Source organism: Loxodonta africana, chromosome Y (genome assembly GCF_030014295.1).
Source record: "Loxodonta africana isolate mLoxAfr1 chromosome Y, mLoxAfr1.hap2, whole genome shotgun sequence".
In the NCBI taxonomy this organism is placed as follows: domain Eukaryota; kingdom Metazoa; phylum Chordata; class Mammalia; order Proboscidea; family Elephantidae; genus Loxodonta; species Loxodonta africana.
In genome coordinates this window covers 17,214,456-17,238,657 of record NC_087370.1, presented here as the reverse complement: position 1 = coordinate 17,238,657, position 24,202 = coordinate 17,214,456, and the positions used below count along the sequence as shown (strand labels likewise).

The window sequence follows — 24,202 nt, the reverse complement described above, 5'->3', positions numbered from 1 at the left end:
TAAAGTGCTTGGCTGGTAACCAAAAGGTCGGTGGTTTGAACCTGCCAGCCGCTCCGCGGGAGAAAGATGTGGCAGTCTGCTTTCGTACAAATTTACAGCCTTGGAGCCCCTATGGGGCAGTTCTCCTCTGTCCTGAAGGGTTGCTGTGAGTTGGAATCGACTTGACAGCAGTGGGACCACCAACTGAACATACTCATTCCCTTTGTAGAAGACCGTTGTTGCAGGGTTGCAGGTTTTCAGCTTCTGCATCCCATGTGTGAATGCTAAGCAGGAACGTATATTAAGTGCTAATTGTTTAATCACAAACCCTCTCGTAATGGTGCTAGTTACAAACAAGCCCCTCTTCATTTGAAGGGTGTTTTCCTAAATTGTTCTTTTGGTCTGATTATAACCACTTACACTGGCAAAATGGAATGGGCAAGAAGTTGCAACTTCCTAACTTCCGGATGTCCACTCCCATTCCGACCACCCCGGGGTCCCAGTGCGTTTTCAGCTGAGCCATCTTTTCTGAGTTTGCTGTTATAATTTCCATGGGTGTAAAGCTAAGATTCCATCCTCCCTCATCCATTTTAACGAGTTCTTGTAAAGTTATGTCAGAGTTGAGAAAACTACATGCCCGCCGAGCTTGTAAAACTTTTGAAAGCAAAACTAGCTAAGATTATATATCAAGACTTGCCATTCTTGTGGCCCTTGCTTTGTTAGAGAAAAAGGAAGGTAAGTTGGAATGAAAATCGGTTGAGTGTTTATACATTACGGTTGTTTAAATATGGGCATTGGGCAATATCTACAAACCATTTCCATTAGCATTAACGTCAGAAGAGGCTAGATCCTTTTAAGACTTAAGCCGTCACTTCCTGCTCTAAAGTAGGTGATGATATGCAAAGATCTGAAACTTCATGTTTCCTGTTCTAGAGCAAATGAAGTAGCCACTTACCAAGGGGGCTTTCTTCACAGTTCGTCTGCCATTTACAGTCCAGACTGCTCTGAAGTTCTCACAGGACCTTAAAAGTGGCCTGCATTCATGTATTTTGTTTCTTGCCAAATTCCATTCCCTTTCTTCCTTTCCAGACGTATAGCAAGTTGCCCCTTTTCCCTAGGTCCCAGGACATTTGTTCACTGGTGTCTCCTCCTCCATCCACTTCTTCACTGTTGTTGTTTCCCACCAAGGTGATGTCCTGTCCTTGCCCTCCCTCATCTGCGTCTGCAGTCAATGTATTGCTGTCTCCCAAGTTTGGACATCCATCCCCAAACTCTCCATCTACCCCAACTCTAAGAGTCCATCCCCAACCTCTCCATCCATCTCGACTCTAAGAGTCCATCCCCAACCTCTCCATCCATCCCAACTCTAAGAGTCCATCCCCAGCCTCTCCATCCACCCCAACCTCTCCATCCACCCCGACTCTAAGAGCCCATCCCCAGCCTCTCCATCCACCCCGACTCTAAGAGCCCATCCCCAACCTCTCCATCCACCCCGACTCTAAGAGCCTATCCCCAACCTCTCCATCTACCCCAACTCTAAGAGTCCATCCCCAGCCTCTCCATCCACCCCAACCTCTCCATCCACCCCGACTCTAAGAGCCCATCCCCAGCCTCTCCATCCACCCCGACTCTAAGAGTCCATCCCCAATTTCTCCATTGACCCCAAGTCTAGGCATCCATCCTCAACCTCTCCATCAACACCAAGTCTGGCTTGGGGTCAGATATTTCTTTTTCATAATATCTTTCCTGCCACCTTCTTGTCTCCGTCTCTCACCCCTACAGCTCCATCAGCACATCTTGTTGTGTTACCTCTGTCCCAATCACCGCGGCTCTGTAACAGTAACAGTGGTGGTGGTGACCAGTAGTTCCCATTTATTGAGCACTTACTGTGTGCCAGGTACAATTCTCAGTGCTTGACAGTGGAAATGATTTGTTTTCAGCAGTCAGCCTAGAAAGTAGATTATGCTAATGGACGGCAACAACCCCATTTACAGAGGAGAAACCTGAGGTATGGAGAAGTTACCAACATGCCCACATCTCACAGCTAGGAAGTCATAGAGCTAGGATCCATGATGGGCCACCGGGTTCCAGAATCTTCCTCTTTTAAACGATTTTCTTTCATCTGCTCATGTGGTGGATTACACTGATTTATTTTCTGACAGTGAATCCTGCTGCGTTCCTGGAAGAAGCCCCACTTGGCAGGACACGCTGTCCTTTTTACGTGTTGGTGACTGTGGTTTGTTAATACTTGGTCTGGCCTGCTCACATTTATCTCACAGAGAGAAACGAGCTGTGATGTTCGCCTTTTAATGGCCGCGTCAGCTTTGGGTAACCGGGCCATGTGGGCTTCAGAAAACAGACCGGGGGTTTAGAAACTGAACCTATTGGTACTATCTCTTAGGCCAGGTTTTCCCATGGACCAGGGTTTCTGTAAAGGACCAGGTAGTAAGCATTTTCGTCTTTGTCGCAGCTACCCATCTCTGTAGCACAAAAGTAGCCATTGAAAATATTTAAGTAAATGAGAGTAGGTTTATTTACCTACACAGGCGATGGGCCAGATTTGGCCTGTAGGCCATAGTTTGCCAGCCTCTGCCCTAGACAATTAATAGAATCCAGAAATTTCTTCCCTCTTCAGGATACCTGGGACACAGTGAGTGTATAATGACTATTCATGGCTTCCTTTTTCTTTTAAAAATGTCTGTACCCTCCCATTGTCTGAACTTTCACTTCCCAACCTTAGTTCTTTGCTCACAGGCTGCGTGATTTTTTGCCATATTTGCTTACCGCCTGACATATTATTTACTCAGTATTTGTCCTTAAATTGGAACAGTTACTTTTTCTTACGTGTACCATTATATCAAGGAGTCCTGGTAGTGCAGTGGTTAAATGCTTGGCTGCTAAGCAAAAGGTCGGCGGTTCAAACCCACCAGCGGCTCCATGGGAGAAAAGGCCTGGTGATCTGCTCCCATAAAGCTTACAGCCCAGGAAATCCTGTGGGGCAATTCTACTCTGTTACATGTGGTTGCCGTGGGTTGCAATTGACTTGACAGCACGCAGTAACAGCCACCGCACCGTTATATCTGTTAGGTATGTCTGCATGATAGTCACTGAAATAAATAAATATGAGTGTTAATATTTGCTCTCATGCTACCTAAAGTTACTTTGCTTACCATCACAGGTATGGGTACCACGAAAGAATGGTTCTTGATGCCCGAGAGTACAGCCATTTGTCATAGTTTTTAATTCTACAAATGCCTGTTGATCGGTCTGTTCAGGGGCACAGTTGGAAGCATGGGTGAGACAAAGTCTCATTTTTTCTCCTCACCTAGGGAGGATATAGGAGTCCCTGGGTGGCACAAAAAGTTAAACACTTGATTACTAGTAGAAAGTTTGGCAGTTCAAATGCACCCAGAGGTACCTTGGAAGACAGGCCTGGCAATCAGCTTCTGAGAGGTCACAGCCTTGAAAACCCTGTGGAGCAGTTGTACTCTGCACACATGTGGTTATGGATTGAATTACAAAAACCAAAAACTAAACCCGTTGCCATCAAGTTGATTCCGACTCATAGTGACCCTATATGACAGAGTAGAACTGCCCCATAGAGTTTGCAAGGAGCACCTGGCAGATTCGAACTACCAATCCTTTGGTTAGCAGCCTTAGCTCTTAACCACTATACCACCAGAGTTTCCGTGGATTGAATTGGATCCCCCCAAAATGCATGTTGTAAATCCTAACCTCTAGGCCTGTGGCTGTAGTCCCACTTGGGAATTGGTTTTGTTATGTTAATGAGGCAGAATTAGCATTGGGTGTGTCTTAAATAATCTCCTTTGAGATTAAAAAAGAGATTAAACCAGTAGGATAGGGGAAGAGTAAAGATTGCCCAGGAGCAGAAGCTCAAAGAGACAAGGACCTTCCTCCAGAGCTGACAGAGAGAAAGCCTTCCCCTAGATCCCTGAATTCAAACTTCTAGCCTCCTAAACTGTGAGAAGATACACTTCTGTTGGTTAAAGCCACCCCCTTGTGGTATTTGTTACAGCAGCACTAGGTAACTAAGACGCCATGGAGTCGTCCTGAGTCGGAATTGATTAGACTGCAACTAGCAACAACAGGGAGGATATGATATCATCTTTACAGAATTGCCTGTCATTGAGGCTGATAAGCGTGATATTGGAGGTGGCCACCAGCTGGGCACAAAGTGAGCCCCAGGATAGGTCGCATCGTGGGAGATACACGTGAGGTGGGTCTTGACCTCCAGTTTCTCCGGCAAAAGAGGAGGAAGAGCGTTTGGGGCAATATCAAGAGTCTGAGTGAAGGCCCACAGTCAAGGCATGGCAAAGCCTGGCATGTTTCAGGGAGAAGAAGCCATCTTGGTGAAGGAAGTATGGAAGGAGGAGAAGATTCTAGAAAGTTGGGTTGGCAGAAAATTAACTTAGCCAGGCTGAAAACCGAGACACTTGTCTAGTCAGAAGCCATTGTTTTGTGTTTGAACACTAAATCTGGAGACAGCATGAGATAAAGGATGACAGAATTGATCACAGTGAAAAGGAAAACATGACCAAAATGGTGGCTATCAAGACCCGTTGAGACCTAGCCTGGGAAAAGACTGGTATTGTGCTAAGTTAAAAAGCGCAGAGATGCAAAATTCTGTGGCCGCAGTAGTTATAGGTAAAGTTAACATGCACAGAGAAAAAGCACTGGAAAAAAATTCCCGACATATGAGGGCAGCCATTGCATTGGTTATAGAATAATGTGGATTATTTTCTCCATCTTCCAGATGGCGTTCTCTATTAGTCCCAAAGTCACAGGTTCTTTTTTTCATTGCTAGTAAAAAAAAAAAAAAAATTCTTTTTTTGTTTTTACTCATGGCAAAAGAGTCCCAGGTTGGTATAAATGGGTAACGGAACTTGGCTGCTCACCAAAAGGTTGAAGGTTCGAGTCTACCCGGAAGTGCCTTACAAGAAAGGCCTGGTGATCTACTTCTGAAAAATCAGCCCCTGAAAACCCTGTGGAATGCAGCTCTACTCTGGAACACATGAGGTCGCCATAAGTTAGAGTTGATTCAATGGCACCTGTGTTTTTTTTCTTTTTTAGTCAACTGTAAAAGGTTTGGCTATGATGCTGAAACTGAAAACACGAAACCCGTTGTCATCAAGCTGCTTCCGACTCGTGCTACCCCATGTGTTTCAGAGTAGCACTGTACTCCATAGGGTTTCCATCGGCTGTAATCTTTTGGAAATACATTGCTAGGCCTTTCTTCTGTGGCACCACATTTCCACCTGTCAGATGCAAAGTTCAGGAGAGTTCAAGACCGTTGGGGACTTCTCTTGGGTGCTACAAAGAGCATTAGGCTGTCTCTGAGCTTGCTTTTCCAAGAGCCCGACTAGAAGGAGGGCTAAGGTTTCTCCTCACCCTTCTCTCCTGCGATTCTCTGTAAGCATTTCAAGGAACAGGACCCCTCACACAGTGTCTCCCTGCCCCCAGGCAGTCTTCTGGCCCTGGAGGAAGTAGCAGCCTCCATTTATCCGTAGTCATGTTTCCTCCTGGACCTCTCACAGGTTTGGAGGATATTAAAAGAGCCTTGGCAGGGGCGCCCAGTCTACAATTGCCAGTGCCCAGCTGTGGCACTGCCAGCCTTGGGTTCCAGGCCAGATGTGCCAAGCAAAGCCCTGTGTTCAGGAAGCCCTCTGGCATTTGCTTTGGATGCCATCCAAGGCGGTTCCATTTTGTACTCCATCCCGTGTTATGGAGGGTGGGTCATCCAGAGCAGGCCCACAGCATGTGCAGACTTCTGCCCTCTGTGTCCTGAGCGGACGGCTGCCCGAGAATGGGGATGGGAGCAGAGGACAGGCTGAGGGTCGTTTGGGGTTTGGTTTTTGTGTTTTTAAGATAAACACGTTGAAATGTAAAGCTAACGTGGACATGTTCGATGATTCAAAAAAGCATTCTGTGTGCTTTTTACCACCGATGAAACGGGTGTGTGTGTAAGATAAGAAGCGGTTCTCAGGCAGAAAACGCCCTCCTCTGGTGAGACAAATCCATTGCCGTTCTAGAAGGTACAAGTGAACCCACAGAGAATTAGCTCTCCGAAAATGAGGGCACAATGTCTTGTCCTCTGGACTTTCTTGTTTTTTGTTTGTGTGTGTGTAGGGGGCATCCGTGGTCTGAGTGTGTGTTAGTGTGTGTGACGTGAGTATGATGTATCTGTGTGTGAGTGAGTGTGTATGTGACATGTGTGTGGTATGTGGCGTGTGTGTTAGTGTGCTGTGTATATGTGTGTGTGACTGGTGGGTGTGCATACGGGCATGTGAGTGGGTGTGTTCATGTGTGTATGTGAGCGTGTGCGTATGTGTATGAGGTGTGTGTGGTAATGTGAGTGGATGTGTTCCTGTGTGTCTTGTGAGTGCATATGTGTCAGTTTGGGGTGTGTATATGTGAGTGTGTGATGTGTGTATGGGCCGTGTTTGGTGTGGGAATGTATGTGTTAGTGTGTGGTGTGTATGACTGGTGAGTGTGTGTGATATGTGTGGTGTGTGTGAAGGGGGCTTGTGTTTGGTGTGTGAGTGTGTGTGTATGGTATATGTGGCTGTGGTGTGTGTGTATGCAGGGTGTGTGAGTGGGTGTGTTCATGTGTGTATGTGAGCGTGTGGGTGTGTGTATGAGGTGTGTGTGGTAATGTGAGTGAATGTATTCACGTGTGTGTCTTGTGAGTGCATATGTGTGTTTGGTTTGTGTATATGGGGTGTGTGTATGTGAGTGTGTGATGTGCGTATGGGCTGTGTGTGCTGTGGAAATGTATGTATTAGTGTCTGGTATGTGTGACTGATGAACGTGTGTGATATGTGTGGTTCGTGTGTGTGGTGTGAGAGTGCGTGTGTGTGTTCCCCACCATTTGATTTATTTGCCCTTTTCCCACTTCGTCACCCTGTCCTCCTCTTCATCAGCACCCCCATCCCATCCCGCCTTGCGTCACCTCTTTCTCTGCCCTGGGCGGGGGGGGGGGGGCAGCTATCCAGGCGGCTGCTTTTGTGTTGGAGACACCTTTATGATCCAGGAAATACTGACAGGAGAGAAGCTGTGCAGGTTCCTCCAGGAACAAGGATGTTGCAAGAACGTTGATATTTGCAGAAACAAGAGTCCCTGGCTCTGTTGTCATAACAACTGTGTTGTAAAAGCCCTTCCCTTTAGTCAAATTGAATGAGGTTTTTTTTCTCTCAGTACAATTTGGGTTTTGAAAGGGCCCATGGAGGCCACGTCACTCCACCTGGCTGTGCTTGAGAGAGGAAACCAGGGAAGCTCATGCAAGTAGACCCAGGCCTCAGAGCTCCTGGTTAAGCACTCTCTCTGAGACCACAAAGAAACCACACCAAGTTCATCCATGGCCGCTTCTCACTTTGTTGTTGTGTGTTGTCTCTTCTGTCCCTGCCGTGGCTTTCTGTATGTGAGTGTTTCTGAAAGAATCAGTTAGTCTTTGCTCTTTAGAATGCAGATAGCCTTCTGCCTTGTCATCTCAACATAGACCTTGTTTGTAACTTATTTTGCTGAAGAATGGAATGCAAATGGTATTACTAATTAAATGCTTTTCTTCCTCTTTCAAATGGGTGCCATATTGGTGTGTGAGTTAAGAGGATGGAATTGGGGTATTTCCAGATTTCTGTGAGTTAATTCATAAAGAGAGCTTAAAACAGTGACCAGCACATAGTAAGCACTCAGTATCTTTAGTGTTTTGTTATTGTTACTCTTCTCCAATATTTTAATAGCTTAGTCTTTAGAGTTATACCCATGGCCGGGGCTCCTGTTTGGTGTTTTGAGATTAGCGAATGTGTGACAGTCATCTTTTTCTAAAAACTTGGTTTTCGTTCTGTTATGCTCTTGTGCCTCAGTCCTTCATTTTTAAACAGCTCTGGTAAAGGCCTTTATTCTGAAGATAGCAAGGACTTGGCTTTATTCTGTTTCTTATCCCACCTTTCATGATCTCCAGCCTCACCATCTTCTCTTATCCATCTCTCATTTACCTGCTCGCAAATTCATCCTGAGCACCAGCTACTGTGGGTGTTTGCATAGGAGAGGTGCTCTGTGTGCTGTAAAGTGAATTAAGGGCTGCCCGAGGATCAACCACCGTCACAAATGACACGGTAACTATCCAAACCAGGAAGTTCATGGACAACCGTCTGCTTCAGTAGAAAGCAATGATCGTGAATGTCCTTCACCCTGGGAAGGCAACAGCACCTAAGACAGAAATTTGGGGAAAACGAGCTAGAATGTACAAGATCGCAAATGTCCAAGACTATAGTGCACAGGACAGCCCCCACCACAGAGAATGATCCAGCCCCAAGTGTTAGCAGTGCTGAGGCTGAGAAACCCTGACCTAGAATTCCATTTTCCACCACTGCCAATAACTGCTCAGCAATGACAGATCCAGGTGGCATCTTTGTGCTTGGATTCAGGACCCATTTTGGTGGTGGCAAGACAACTGGCTTCGGCATGATTTACGATTCCTTGGGTTATGCAAAGAAAAATAAACCCAAACACAGATTTGGAAGACATGGCCTGTGTGAGACCTCAAGAAAACAGGCAGGGAACACAAGAACAGAATGAAGAAAGTCAGGGGAATTGCAAAGGCCAGCGTCAGTGCTGGCAAAGAGGAGGAGCAAAGCTTCCACGGTGACTTGATCTGCTGCAGCAATGTGGATTTTTCACCAGGGGGCTAATAAACTACTAAAAAAAAAAAAACTTTTAGCAAGAAAATAGGGCTTCCCACCTTCACAGACCTTCAGCCTTCCCAGGAGCTGAGAGGTACAGGTGAATAAATTGACTGTGCGCCACACATTGATAAGATGCAGGGCTGTGGCTCAGAGAGGAGAGCCCACAATGGATGGCTTCCCATTGTGTAGACAAAGAAGGCTTCCATGGAACAGGACACCTGGCTGGAGCTCTCATTGCTGAGGAGTTATCCGCAGTGTTGGAAAATGGGATTCTGGATCAGGGTTTCTCAGCCTTGGCCCTGTTTACACTTGGGGCTGGATCATTCTCTGTTGTGGGGTCTGCCCTGTACACTGTAGGATGTTTAGCCACACCCTTGGCCTCCATCCACTAGATACCAGTAGCACCTCCCCCAAGTTGTGACAACAACAAATGTCTCCAGACATGGCCAAATGACCCCCTGGGGAACATGAGCACCACTGGTCCAGACCAAGGGCCGGAATAGTCAAAGGCATCCTTTGGGAGAGCAGGCATGTGTTTCGAGCCAGGGCACCCTGGGAGAGGGGAGGGGGCAGCAGCTTTAGAATAGGATATGGAAATCTTAGAAGGATCCAGGCCCCAAGTGTTGGCAAAGAGAACAGAAAAGACAGAATGGGCAGCAGAGATAGGGAGAGAGGTGAGGCAGTGAGTCTGGGTGGCCATGACTTAAGTAGTGATAGCATAATATATGTCAAGGGTTGGCACATTTTCCCTGTAACTGACCAGATGGTAAAAACTTCCAGTTTTTTGGACCACTACATCTCTGATGCAGCTGCTCAGCTCTGCTGTTGTAGCTCAGAAAGCAACCACAGACAGCATGTAACCAAAGGGGTGTGCCTGTGTTCCAATAAAGCTTTATTTATACAAACATAGGCAGAGGGCCAGATTTGGCCAGGGGGGCCTTTAGTTTGCCAACCTGTGTTCTAGACAATTAGGAATAAATACACTGCGTTCATTGACTTTGGATCAGTGCCAGTATTCCAAGTATGCAAGTTTGTTAAATGCTTTATAAAAATTCTGCTTTTAATGCCACAAGTTGGTGCCCTTGGTATTTGTTACAGCTGAAGAGGCAAAACCAACCCCACAGCTGCCCAAGTATCAGATGTCTGCTCTGCCAAGTAAGCAGGATTTCCAAGGGCAGGCGAGTGATAATTTAGCTGGTTTTGCTGATGAATCAGGCCAGCATTAACTGGGCAAAGTGGTTGACCATGCAGCTCAGATGGTTTGTGAAATCATTTGTGAAGGAGCTATTATTTAGCAGCGTTATGATCGCAAGACACACAGAACGTGCACTTGGTTTGTTTTAAGTCTGTTTTCATTGTCTGGTTAGATGAGGCACCTGAACCTACAGACAGTTTCCTCTCCCGGGAGGCCATTGTTGTTGTTAGTGCTGTTGAGTTGACTCTGACTCATGGCGACCCCGTGTCACAGAGTAGAACTGCCCCATAGGGTTTTCTTGGCTGTTATCTCGTCCGGGAGCAGATCATCACGTCTTTCTCCCGCAGAGCCACCGTGTGTGTGAACCACCGGCCTTTCGGTAGCAGCTGAGCACTTAACCACTGCACCACCAGGGCTCCTTCAAGGCACCTTTCATTTCAAAAGGACAGCACTTTACTTCTGAAGGTCCTAATTACGTGCTTTTAAAATGAGAGCCTTGTCTTAAGCCTTTGTGGTTTACCATGAATACAATCCCGTTTTTCTCCTTGGAAGCGTTTTTCCCTCACCTGGCTAATCTTTGTTACTGGGTGTTACCTGCTTTCTGTGGCCAGTTGGATGTAGAGGGGTGGCTTGCTTTTCAACGGCAGCAGCCATGGCCTGTGTAAATCAAGCAGAGATGGGAATAGACTAGAACAGTGGATTGGCCTTCTGGGGAGCCCATTCCTCTCCTTCAGTGATTCTCAACAGTGGTGGGGACAGCTTGACAATGTGTGGAGATACGTTTGGTTGTCACAACTCTTGGGAGGGCAGACTGCGGGCGTCTAAAGAGGAGAGTCCAAGGATGCTGCTGCATGTTTTACAAAGCAGAGGACGGTCCCCACAACAAAGAGTGATTCGACCCAAATGTCCGTCTGGTTGAAAACCCTGCTATCTGCTCAAAATTGGAAGCAGCCAAGATACCCTTCACCGGGACGGTAGCAGGAACAGATACTAGGATAAACAAAGTGTGGTAGATCCGTGGTGGTGGTGGTGGTTGCCATCAAGTCAGCTCCAACTCATGGCGACTGTATAACGTGACACAGTGCTGCCCTGTCCTGCACCATCGTCACGATCGTTGACGTATTTGAGCCCATTGGTGTAGCTATCGTGTCAGGCCATCCCACGGAGGGTTTTCCTCGTTTTTGGCAAACCTCTACCAAGCTGAATATCCTTTTTTAGTGATTGGTACAATGGGGTATTATCGAGCGATAGAAAGAAATGAGCTATCAAACCACGAAACGATACGGAGAAACCCTATGTGCGTGTTGCCAAGTGAAACCTGTTTACTGTACAATCCAACTATTGGGGATTTTGGAAAAGGCTACACTATAGTGACAGTGAAAAGATCAGTGGTTGCCAGGGATTCGGGGCGAGGAGGGGGATGACTAGGTGGACCACAGGGCATTTTTAGAACAGTGAAACTCTTCTGCATGATACTGGAATGGTAGACACATGACATTATGCATTTGTCAAAACCCATAGGACCATTGCAACACAAACAGTGACCCTGAATGTCATCTGCGGGCTTTGTTTAACAGTAATGTGTCAGAATTGGTTCATCGTTGTAACAGATGTACCAAATGTAAGATATTAGTAAGAGGGGAAGCTCTGTGCAGGGGAAGAGGGGATATATGGGAACACTGTACTTTCTGCACAGTTTTTCGCTACACCTGAAACTGCTCTAAAAAAACAGTCTCTTAAAAACATAAATGCATAAAGAGACACCTTGCTGTCCTGAGTTTGGTGGGTGGAAAACTGTTCTCTGGGTTCAGGCTGGCTGAGCAGCAGCGCCTAAGGGTGAGCCCATTGCCCTCACATGGCTCTGTCGCAAGCCCGTTGCCCTGACACGGCTCTGTCACCCAGGTACTGCTGAGCCCTTCATTCTCCTCCCTTTGAACAGCTTCCGCACCAACCTCTAGGCCTGCCTGCACGTTTCCTGTATCTTACTGGCATCCTAGTATCTGTTCCTGCTACCGTCCCGGTGGGCAGAAGAGGGGCAGCAGTAGAGATGAGGAAGCTCGAGGTCTGGAAGTCACACAGCTCAGGCTCGCTGCCAATGCACAGGATCCTGAGCCTTGATGCTCATTCAGGAGGGGTGGGCCCTGGTAGGGATGGTTATGTGCAATGCTGGGAGAGAGACATCCTGCCGGGGGCACCATCCTTTCCCTATTAGAGCCTCACCTGGCACCTGGGAACATGGCAGGAGCCCCGGCAACCTTGGCCGAGTAGGAGGTGGTCAAGGAAGCCTCATTTCATGGTTCATGGGGTTATCTCCTTGGTCTGGACCAATGACCATCAGAACTGGAAAGCATCTTAGAGACCATTTCATCTAGGGTCCTCATTACATCAACAAGGCGAAACAGGGAGAGTGGTATTTCCACTAGTCTGTGGTCTTCTCTCTCGGTTCCAAAGGGTCTGGGTCAGACAGCTTGAGTATCTCAGTCTACATCAGCCCCTCGTTATCACAGAAGAGGAAGTGGAGGCCCAGCCACCTGAAGGGATGTGGCCGAGGTTACTCAGCCCTTAACGGTGGAGCCAGGACAGAGCCCCACGCCCCTGGCTGCTCCTCAGACATTGCTGATGTTTTCACCACATGGCCTCCCCGCTTGCCTTGACTAAGTGAGGTTGGCCAGAAATCAATAAGGACTGAAAATCCACTGATTTAGAGGCTAGGTATAGATCCATCCAAAGAAATAGGACTCATATAAATGGAAGCAAACAGGAGTTTGAATGATGGTGTGAAGCATTATGGCTCATCTTGATGAAGGTATCTAGTTTCTAATTGTGATTCACTGTTATCTCAAATATAGAACCCAAGTTTTAATCCAAAGTGTTCAAGATGACAGCACCCATACCTAGCTTTATCCTACTTTACCACTTTGCTTTGGTGGTGGGGAGTTCTAGCAGACTGCCTTCAGCTCTCCTTTTCTGCAGAAGTTTCAGTTCCAGACCCTTGTTGTTGCCTTTGAGTCAGCTCTGATGCATGGTAACCTTAAACATAACAGAAAAAAGCATTGTCCAGTCCTACACCATCTTCGTGATCATTGGTATGTTTGAGTCCATTGTTACGGTTGTGTCAGCCCATCTCATTGAGGTTTTCCCCACCTTTGCTGGCCCACTACCAAACATGATGTCCTTTTCTAGTGATTTGTTGTTTTTTGTGATGATATGTAAGCAGGCCAGAGTCTCACCATCCTCACTTCTAAGGAGTAGAGCCTTCCCCTGACGTGACGGTTAAGGTTGTGGGTGGTGGAAGAAGGTAGTTCTAAATACCAGTTATGACCATATGACCAGTTGCAGAAACAAGCGTGTAATTGTTGAATATTTCTTCCTGTACATGTGCATCAAATATTTTTGTTTTCTTCCCTTACAATATAGAAGATATAAATGGGGCTAGTGCATTTTTGGTTGTACGCGTGTTAGTTGTATCACGTTAGGTGTGAGTGTGACTTTGTCTTTATTTAGAGATTGTGTATGGTTTAAGGAGATGCGTACAGTGCCACACTGACAAGGGGCGGACTGTGATGGTTAAGGTTGTGTGTCAGCTTGGCTGAGCCGTGATTCTCAGTGGTTTGGCAGTTACGTAATGATGTAGTCATACTCCATTTTGTGAGATAATGTAATCACCTTCATGAGGTGATCTGATGTGATCAGCCAATCAGCTGTAAGGGGCGTGACCTGCATCCAGTATGTATGGACATCAGGCGAAGCTCACTGGCTTTTGCTTGCTCTGGATCCTGCGTCCGCCTTGTTATCCTCCGACTTCTAGTCTTTGGGACTTGAGCCGGCAGCCTGCCATACTGCCTACCGATCTTGGGATCCGTCAGCCTCCGGAGCCGGTGACCCAGCAGTCTGTTATCTTATCTGTCGTTGGATTTGCCAGTCTCTGCAGCCCGTGAGCCAGCAGCCTGCTGTCTGACCTGGCTGATCTTGGGTTCCTCAGCCCCTGCAGCTTTATGAGCCAGGAGAAGCCTTCAGTCTGATGCCTCACCCATGGACTCAGAGCTTGCCAGACTCTACAACCATGGGAGCCATTTCCTTGAGATAAATCAGTCTCTCTCTCTCTCTCTCTCTCAAAGATAGAGTGATTTTGCTTCTCTAGAGAACCCAGCCAAAGACACCTTATATCAACAAGTCTTGACGAGAATAACACCCATCAAAGGAGCTTGTTCTAGAAATCAAACCCACATTGAAGAACATTTTCATGGAGACAGTCAAGCAAGCTATGCAACCAAACCGTGTACTCAACATTAAAAAGCACAGAGGAATAAAGAAATCAAGGACACACTCAAGCCTTGGGCTGGAAAAGGACTTTGTGCCGAGTTGTTTCATCCACTTGCCTGCACTGCCTTCGTGGCTGTGCCAGTAGGAGCCACTTGTGGTCTGGGAATGGAATTTGAATCCTCCCAGAGGATTTAAGAGTCTCGGTGCTGTACTTACTAGGCCTTAGTGTATGGTAAGAGATCGGTCTTGGAATCACCTAGTCTGAGGTTTGAATTTTTGTTCAGTATCTGATCACGTGCATAAACCTGGAACAGGTTGACAAATTTCTCCGGTATTTACCCTTCTGGTGTGTAAAATGAAACAGAACCAACTATAAGCAATTGCAGTGAAGGTTGAGATAATGAACACAAAGCGCCTAGGCTTGGCTAAACGTGGGAGCTATCAAAAAAATTTGGTTGGTGAGTCTTAAATATAACCATTCCATGGCATAGTATTGTTCGAGGGAATGAATGGATGAATGAGTAAGCAAGTGAATGCCCTGTACCAAAAAATGGCCTTTTCTTGCACAACGGTTCCATCAGAAAGTCACTGCAGTGTATTTGCCAGGAGCCCTCGTTGGCAATTTTGTTGTACTTGGATGGAATCATTCTGTAGCTATTTGTAGGCAGTGTTTCATGGGGACTACAGGTACCCACTGCCTGGGTTTGGGTCTCAGACCCTCCCTATGAGCTGAATGGGGTTTTGGAAATCTGGTATGTCACTTGCAAATGAGGTAATGACACGTAGATTGCGGGAGGTTTAGATGAATTCATATAAAGTTCTTGGAGCAGTGCTTGGCAGAGTGTGGGTGCTATATAAGAAACTGCCGTCCCCCTTCGTACTCAGTCCCATCAGCTGGCAGGACATACCTGGGAGAGAGGTACCTCGTCCCAGCCGAGTGAGTAGGGTCACCTGCCATGAAAACTTAGAAATTCTCAGGAGAGAGATGTTGCTGCGGTCTTGGGTGTTTAGGGATGGTTCTGCAGGATGGGGGAGTGAACCCAAGAGCCCAGCTTGGTCCCATTCCCTCCATTGACCTGGGTTTTTCCAGCCTATACCTTGCCGGAACCTGAGTGAAGAAGCTGGTGGTGAGACTCTAGCGTGTTGGAGACCTAGCAGGTGGAGTCATTGGTGAACACAGGGCCAGGCTGGAGCGTGTAGGGAGAGCATTCATGATAGAGAGGAGGAAAAGGTCAGGTCCATTGTCAGGGGCCCTTGGCCTGTATCATCCAGTGAGGGAAGAACCCTTATTTTGAGGGCAAGCCATCGAGGGGCTCCTGTGCAACCTGATTCAGGTATCTGTCGCTCTGTAGAGGGCAGTGGAGCTCAGCGGAAAATTCTCAACCTCCGTGCAGGAAACCTGGCTCAATTCCCAGCCAGTGCCCCTCAGGTGTGGCCACTACCTGTCTGTCACTGGAGGCTTGTGTGTCGCTGATGCCGAACAGGTTTCAGCAGAGCTTCCAGATGAAGGTGGAGTAGGAAGAAAGGCCTGGCGATTTTCTTCTGAAAAGCCTGTGGGTCTTGAACTGAATCTATCCCCTGAGGTCAGCTTTGAGCAAAATAACAGATTGGCACACAAAATAAAGTGTATTATCCATGAGTATGGTGCTCCGTTAAACACACATCTTTATGAGACCAAAGAAGGCAACATTTAATCCTGGATTGAATTGTGTCCCCTAAAACTATCCGCCAACTTGGCTAGGTCATGAGTCCCAGTATTGTGTGATTGTCATCTGATGTGATTTCCCTGTGTGTTGTAAATCCTATCACTATGATGTTAATGAGATGGCTTAGCAGCAGTTACCTTGACGGGAGCAACAGGATTAGCTGGTGTCCTTAAACCAACCTCTTTTGAGATAAAAAAGAATCAAGCAGAGAGGCAGGGGGACCTCATACCACCAAGAAAGCAGCTCCAGGAGCAGAATGCATCCTTTGGACCCAGGCAGGGCTCCTGCAAGGAGAAGCTCCTAGTCCAGGGGAAGGTTGATGACAAGGACCTTCCTCCAGAGCCCACAGAGAGAGGAAGCCTTCCCCTGGAGCTGACACCCTGAATTTGGACTTGTAGCCTACTAGACTGTGAGAGAATAAACTTCTCTTTGTTAAAGCCATCCACTTGTGATATTTATGTTATAGCAGCACTAGATGGCCAAGACGTTATGAAAAATGTAACTAATGTCACTGAACAGTTTGTATAGAAATTGCCAAATGGGAACCTAGTTTGCTGTGTAAACTTTCATCAAAAACACAATAAAATATTATTTTAAAAAAACCACTCAGGGCAACATTTCTTTCTGCTATGCATGGGATCCCTACGTACCAGGGGCAGACTCCAAGGGAGCGGACCACCACAGCATCGTTTTGTTAGGAAATATACAAGGCTCTGTGCAACTGATTGTAAAATTAAAAGTAGCTACCGCATGACTGTTCAACAGATCTAGTATTTCATATATTCATTCTAGCCTTGCAGTGGGGGAGACAGTGGAGATGAGGGGAGGAGAGTGGAGAGAGAAGGAAGGAAAATGAAGAGTCAGGAGGGGGAGGAGGTCCCAGGCTGCCTTCCGTGGAGGAACAGCCCCCTCTGCTGAGCGTTGGGCTTATTGCAGAGTTTGGCTGGGTTTCTTAACGCTGGCAGGGCTGCTGATACAGAATCTGACTCCTGCCCCTGCTGCCCCGGTTTGAGTGATGAAAGTGGGGTTTTACGTGCCTGGGCGTAGCGTGCAAGGCTTATAGGAAGGAAGCAGGAGACCCCAGAGGGGCCCGGTGCGCCCCATCAGAGCGTGGAATGAAAGGGTTGCGGTGGGAAGACTCAGAGGGGAGGACCTTGGAGCAGAAATTAACGACTCGATGGCACTGGGTTTTTGTTTTTTTTTAATCAAAGGTGGAGGTGGGTGGAAGAAAGAGTGGACGGGTTAATTCCAAAGAGCCAGGGTGTTCATTCTGAGCAAGGTTGACAGGCCCCAGTCTTGCAGAATAATCAGATTTAAAAAAAAAAAAAAAAAAAAAATTTTTTTTTTTCTTTTCAAGCCCACTAACTGGTATTGCCATCAGTAAACCCAGTTAAACCAGTTGGCTTCGAGTTGACTCCAACTCATGGTGACCCCGTGCGTGTCAGAGTAGAACTCTGCTCTGTGGAGTTTCCAATGCCTGCATTTTTGGAAGGCGATTGCCAGGCCTTTATTCTGAGGCACCTCTGGGTGGACTTGAACTGCCAACCTTTTGGTGAGCAGCCAAGTGCTTTACCCATTGGCACTACCCAGGGGCTCTGTTAACCTTAAATAGTTGGCAGAAGATCTCAAGGAGGCAGCTGGTGTGTTCACCTCCACAGTACTTGCTTTTTTCCTTCTTGCCTGATCAGTGGAAGGTATGAGCAATGTGAGGGTTCACACCCCATCTCGGAAACCCGCCCAGCCCACCACTAGCCACGGAATAGTAGCACAGGGTCTGTGTCCCACACACAGGGCCCCAGAGCCCCTGCAGCCTTCAGCCTCTTTCAGGAGGCCCCTTCCCCGGGATTCCAGGCTCCCAGCCCCACCACGCAGGCGCCGGTTATAGAGGAGGGACTTCTGTGGGGCCCTCATTGCCCTCGGGCCCCGGGAGGTCCCCACCAGTGCCTCCTCCACCCCCTTGATCACTCTCGGGTCTTGAAGATGATGTTACCCAAAGTAAGCACAGTGTTTACCTTGCTTACCAGATCATCTGTGCTGAATAATTTCATAGTTTTTCACCACGTCAAAGATTCTGCTTCTGAGTATGGCATCTGTCTCCTCCCATCCCACAGCACCTTCCTGCAGAATCAAAGCCTCTTTTCACATTTAGAATCCATGACAGGAGCAGATGACCTAGTAAGCAAGGTAAGCACCAGCTGACTTGTGCTTACTATCTGTAGTGAACAATTTCACATGGGTTTGGCCATATCTGGTGATGAAATCCAGATGTAGTGAAAGCCATGTGAAATTGTTCACTACAGGCTAGTACGTAAGCACAAGTCAACCCAAGATTACCTTGTTCTTGTTCGGTGCCTTCGAGTGGGTTCTGACTCGTAATGAGATTACCTGGTTTACGGGATAATCCGCCCCTGCAAGGCACGTTTCTACCTCCAGCCACGGTGTCAAGTCTTCTCCCAACACTGGGCTGTGGCCTGTTGCTTTGTTTTTGCCATTTTAACCGTTTGCGAGTGTGGAATTTAGTGGCATTAATGACACTCACCACGTTATGTAACCGTCAGCACTCTCCAGTTCCTGATCTTTTCTGTCCCCCTAAACAGAAAGGCAGTACCCCTTCAACAGTAACTACCCGTTCTCCTGCCCCGGCCCCTGGTAGCCAGTGATCTACTTTGGTCTCTATGCACTTGACGGTCCTAGATATTTTGCGTAAGTGGGTTTGTACGATAGTTGTCCTTTGTGACTGGCCTGTTCCAGTCAGCGTAATGTTTTCAAGGTTCGTGCACGCCTTAGTGCGTATCAGCGCTTCATTTCTCCCTGTGACTGAGTAACGTTTCCTTGTGTGCGCGTAGCACAGTTTGTAATTTACCCACCCATCTGTTGATGGACATTTGGGCTGTCTCTACCTTTTGGCTGTTGTAAACAGTGCTGCAGTGAACATGGGCGGTGGTGTCAAGTGCTGTGGAGTGGACGTGTGACGGAGTAGAACTGCCCCACAGGGTTTGCTAGGCTGTCATCTTTGATGGCGCACCACTGGGCAGCATTTCTTTCTGTTGCACATAGGGCCGCTACGAGTGGAAGCCAACTTGACGGCACCTAACAACAACAGTCTTTATGGAAGCAGGCTGCCACATCTTTTTCCTGCAGAGCTGCTGGGTGGGTTTGAACCACCGACCTTTCGGTTAGCAGCCAAGCACTGAATCGTTCTTCCACCGAGGCTCCTTGAGCATTGACTCGTGTGTTCCCAGTGTTTTAATTGAAGCTCCTTCATCGGGACACTTATCTGCGAGAGCCTTTGGATTGCCAAATGTTTCATTTACTGTTACTCTCTAAGGAGATGTATTGGGTACAGGACAGGCAGGTCGATTCCAACACATGGCAACCCATGTGTTACAGAGTAGAGCTGCTCCATAGGTTTTCTTGGCTGTGGTCTTTCTGGAAGCAGATCACTAGGCTTTTTCCCCTGCAACCCCACTGGATGGATTTGAACTGCCAGCCTTTAGGTTGGTAGTCCAACGTAAACTATATGTACCAGTCGGGGACAGCCATTGAAACCTCTGTGGAGCCCAGTTCTACTCTGACACACATGGGGGGCCACAAGTGAGACAGCCAGCGGCTCCATCACTTGCAGTTGCACGTACAAAAAAATCCCAAAGCTGCTGCTGTGGAATCAGTTCCAACTCACAGCAACCCTATAGGACAGAGTAGACTGCCACATCTTTCTCCCACAGACTGGCTGGTGGGTTCAGAGTGCCCCGGCCTTTTGGTTTGAACCCACCAGCTTGTTAACTGAAGAGCACCTAACCACTGCGCCACCAGGGCTCCATCCATGCAAACACAGGCCTCCCACTTCCCTCTCTGCCCCTCTGTCCCCGTGCTTGCATCCGCAGCCACACGCATCCCCGTTGAGCGTGTCTGAAGTAACCGGCGCCCCTGTAGATCTCCAGGGTGCACTTCCCGTTTGACGCCACCTGGCCTGTCTCCCTTGCTGCAGGCTTCTCCCACTCGGCCTTCACGTTCGGAATCGAGAGCCACATCAGCCAGTCCAACATCAACGGGACGCTAGTGCCGCCGGCCGCCCTCATCTCCATCCTCCAGAAGGGGCTGCAGTATGTGGAGGCTGAGATCAGCATCAACGAGGTATGTCCCTCCCAGGGCCTGGAGCCTGCCGGGGGCACGGCAAGCGGGGTCATGTCGTGAGCTGCCGTTGGGTCGGCTCCAGCTCGTGACGACCCACGTGCAACAGAACGTTGCCTGGTCCTGTGCCAGCTTCATGATCGTTGGTACGTTTGAGTCCATTGTTGAGGCCGTTGTGTCAGTCCATCTCATGGACGGTTCCTCCGTTTTCAGTGACCCTCTACTGTAGCAAACATAATGTCCTTCTCCAGCGATCGGTCCCTCCTGATGACAAGTCCAAAGTGAGTGAGTTCTGAAATAATGGTACCCTCAACAATAGCGACAATTAACAATTGTAGAGCATTTGGAAGCGTTCTTCATGTACATTTTCACTACTCCTCGTAGAAACAGCATTAACTTATCGTTAAATTCCTACCGTTAGTTGTTAGCTGCCATGGAGTCGGCCCCAGCGTATGGCCGCTAGTGTGCTACAGAACGCTGCCCAGTCCAGGTCGTGATGATAGCCCTGGAAACAAGCCTGAATCCAACCTGCATTTTCTCAAAGGAACTTGAGAATAAGTTGGACGTTTTTTTATTTATTTTAACTTTAAGACTTTAGGCTCTTGAAGCTACTCCGGTTGCAGTGCCATCTTCCTTGAGTCCTTCCAGTTTTCCCCACCCTGTCTTCCTTTGCACTGGTCCCATCGATGCCAGCCTTTGTTTTCCATAGTAGTTATTCCACTTCCCTTTAGCTTTAAATTTTCTTACCAGGTGCCGTGGAGTTGATTCCAACTCATGACGACCCCACGTGTGTCAGAGGAGAACTGGGCTCCATAGGGTTTTCAATGGCTGAATTTTCAGATGATTGCCAGTCCTAGGTGCCTCTGGGTAGACTCGAACCGCCAACCTTTCAGTTAGCAGCCAAGTGCGTTTACCATTTGCCTTACCCAGGGACTGAAAAAAAAAAAAATCTCAAAGCAGCTTTCTGTTTTCCGACCCTGGTTTTCCTCCGTCATTCATGAATCCATGTGTTTTTCAACACCTTGTTTCCTCCTGTCCCGTGTGCTTCCCCCCGTCAGCTCCCATTTCCTCTCCCCGTCCCTTAACACATAGATTCCCGAGGCCTGCCACCTCCATCCTCAGGTCCTGCCTGGTCGCTTTATCAGCGTGAAGGGAAGAGCCCACAGCTCCTCAGGCCCTGCCCACACTCACATTCCCAGGTGCCGACATCCCATTTCCCCTCCCTCTGGGTTCCTTCTCTCCCCTGTCAGACTCCCTCCGTGTCCAGATGCCAGGGAAGGAACATCTCATCGGTCACTCAGGTTTCCGTTAGCTGGAAGGTGACCCTGAGCGCTGCCAGATTTTAAGCCCAGAGATGTTTTTATTAGTTTGGGCAGCTGTGGCTCTTTCTGATGTGGTCATCCATCTGGGGAGTGAATGTATAAAGGAGGAACATGTGTAGCGGCCAGCTGTCCCGTTGGTCAGCACTGCCCGCTCTGTGGCCGACATCTAGGTGGGACAGTGACCGAGGAGCTGGTCGGCTGTTGCTTCACAGATTGTGTGTTGTGTTACGTTGTTACCTTAGAGACAGAATTGTAACCAGAAACTAGCCTGGACGAGGTTTAGGTTAGCTCCTGTTCAGCTGAAACTCCCGTTGTCCTAAGTCTTTCGAATTCTGGAGGCAGTTCTAGTTCAGAACAAATGCAAACGTGCATACGTGCCCGCCAGAAACAACCCTGAGGGGCCGAGCTTCGTGTGATTCCTGTAATTGGAGTGCTCGATCAAGAAACACTTTACTTCTGTGCTTCTGACTGTGTGGAGGGGGGGTTGTTAAATTGTAGGCGTAAACCGGAGAGTCAAAGGAAGTGCAAAAAACACGAAGCGTACCTGAGCAAGGTTGTTGTCTTTTGTACCGTGGCTGTATTTACTGTTCACTCTAAACCCAAGAGGTGATTTCAGATCCCAACAAACATCCTAGCCATCCAGTCCTGAATGGTGCAGGCATCTAATCTGGGCTTGATGTCTTCAAAGAGTTACTTCTTCCACACAAAAGGCTAGTTATTTACAGACATTCTCCACAGTTGTTGTAGAATCCCAGGGCACCGTTAACATCTGGGACCAGATCATTCTCTGTGGTGGGGGCCGTCTGTGCACTGTAGGGCATTGAGCAGCATCCCTAGTCTCCACCCACTAGATGCCAGTAGCACCTTTAACCCCATTGTGACAAACCAGAAACGTCTCCAGTCATCACCCCTGGTTGGGAACCCCTACATCAAGGATGGCACTCTTTGTCATGGAATGGAGTTGACATTTCCAGGCACCCTTAATTTGATTTGACAGTTCACTGAATCCTGAGTGTCTTAGTCTCCTAGTGCTGCTGTAACAGAAATACCACAAGTAGGAGGGCTTTAACAAACAAATTCATTTTCTTGTGGTTCAGGAGGCCAAAAGTCCAGACTCAGGGTGCCATCTCTAGGGAAAGGCTCTCTCTGTCTGTAGGCTCTGGGAAAAAGTCCTTGTCTATTTTCAGCTTCTGTTTTTTGGCTCCTTGGTGATCTCAATGTGGCGTGTATCTTCCTTTCCATTTGTGCTTGCTTCTCTGTGTCTAATTCACTCCTTTTCTACCTAAAAGGTGATTGGTTTAGGACACACACTACGCTGATATGATCTCATTAACGTAACAGAGAAGGTCCTCATCCCAGATGGGATTGCATCCATAGGTACAAAACTAAAATCTGTTTTGTGGTGTTGATTCTGACTCATAAGGACCCTGTAGGACAGTGGAGAACTGCCCCATAGGGTTTCCAAGGTTGTAGATCTTTACAGAAGCGGACTGCCACATCTTTCTCCCTCAGAGCAGCTCCTGAGTTCAAACTGCCAACCTTTTTGGTTAGCAGCCAAGTGCTTAACCACTGAGCCGCCAGGGCTCCTCCTCCAGGTATAGGGGTTAGGATTTACACTGCATGCCTTTTGGGGACAAATTCAGTCCACAGCATGGAGCCTCCCTACTGAGGGCGGACACCCCACCTAACCCACCCCTACCCCTGGTGCACCGTGGAGCCCCCCCGCCTGCGTCTCCGGGTGTACGGTGCGATGCCAGCCTCCTCCACGCTCCTGGCCCCCACGCTCCCCCACTCCCTATACTGTTGTGTTGGGGGCAGCGGGCTGGGGGACACGCTTCACGTGCGCTGACAGTGAGGTCCTCCTCTCAGGACGGCACGGTGTTCGACGGCCGGCCCATCGAGTCGCTGTCACTGATTGACGCGGTGATGCCAGACGTGGTGCAGACACGGCAGCAGGCCTTCCGAGAGAAGCTGGCCCAGCAGCAGGCTAGTGCGGCGGCGGCGGCGGCGGCAACGGCGGCGGCAGCAACGGCAACGGCGGCAGCAGCCACCCCAGCAGCCGCTGTGTCCCAGCAAAACACACCAAAGAACGGAGAGGCCACGGTGAACGGGGAGGAGAACGGGGCACACGCAATAAGTAAGTGCCGGCGTCAGCGTGCCCTGAGCTGCTGGTCATCGTTTTGTTTTGTTTTGTTTTGTTTTGTTTTGATTTACGTCCAGGTTTGCTCAAGTCTAAAAGAACCCTTAAAGGTCTGCCTGCTCTGAGTCTCCTCCTGGACCGCCTTCTCCTGTAGCCGACCGTCTGATCAGAGTAGTGTCCCGTTCTGTGTTTTCACCAAGGTCTTTAGACAAGACAGTCGACCCTGTAGGGCAGAGTAGAACTGCCCCATAGAGTTTCCAAGGAGCGCCTGGTGGACTTGACCTGCTGACCTTTTGGTTAGCAGCCGTAGCTCTTAACCACTATGCCACCAGGGTTTCCGAGTCTTCACTCATGCATCCTCAATTCAAGAAAATCCTGCTGATCTGGGAACTCCACCCAGTATTTTGTTGTTGGGTGCTGTCGAGTCGATTTGACTCGTACTCGTGAGTCATAGCGACCCTCCACGACAGAGTAGAACTGGCCCCTAGGGTTTTCGAGGCTGTAATCTTTACTGGAGCAGATCACGGGGTCTTTCTCCGCGGAGCTGCTGGGTGGATTCAAACCATCAACCTTCTGGTTAGCAGCCGAGTGCTTAACTATCGTGCCACTGGGGCTCCTTCCAGTTAGTGAAATGACGAGGAAAGTACTGTGTGAGTGTTGTCCAGCATAAACAAAGCCATTTCATGTGTGGGAGCTTCAGGCCCACCACCCAGGCTTCCCTGGGTGGTACAGAAAATGAATGCATTCACTCGGCTGCTAACCAA

General features: G+C 48.3%; 1 protein-coding gene and 1 pseudogene across 4 annotated transcripts in view; both read left to right on the top strand.

Moving 5' to 3' along the window:
- LOC100657866 (transducin beta like 1 X-linked) overlaps positions 1-24,202 on the top strand; it is a 239,348-nt gene that overhangs the window by 182,805 nt on the left and 32,341 nt on the right. For all 4 annotated transcript variants that reach the window (XM_010600191.3, XM_064278901.1, XM_064278902.1 and 1 more), the window contains exons 5-6: positions 19,834-19,979; positions 23,168-23,435. In XM_010600191.3, the coding sequence (XP_010598493.1) occupies positions 19,834-19,979; positions 23,168-23,435 (414 nt within the window). The remainder of the gene's footprint in view (positions 1-19,833; positions 19,980-23,167; positions 23,436-24,202) is intronic.
- LOC111747949 (small ribosomal subunit protein eS24-like) lies at positions 6,963-18,685 on the top strand (annotated as a pseudogene).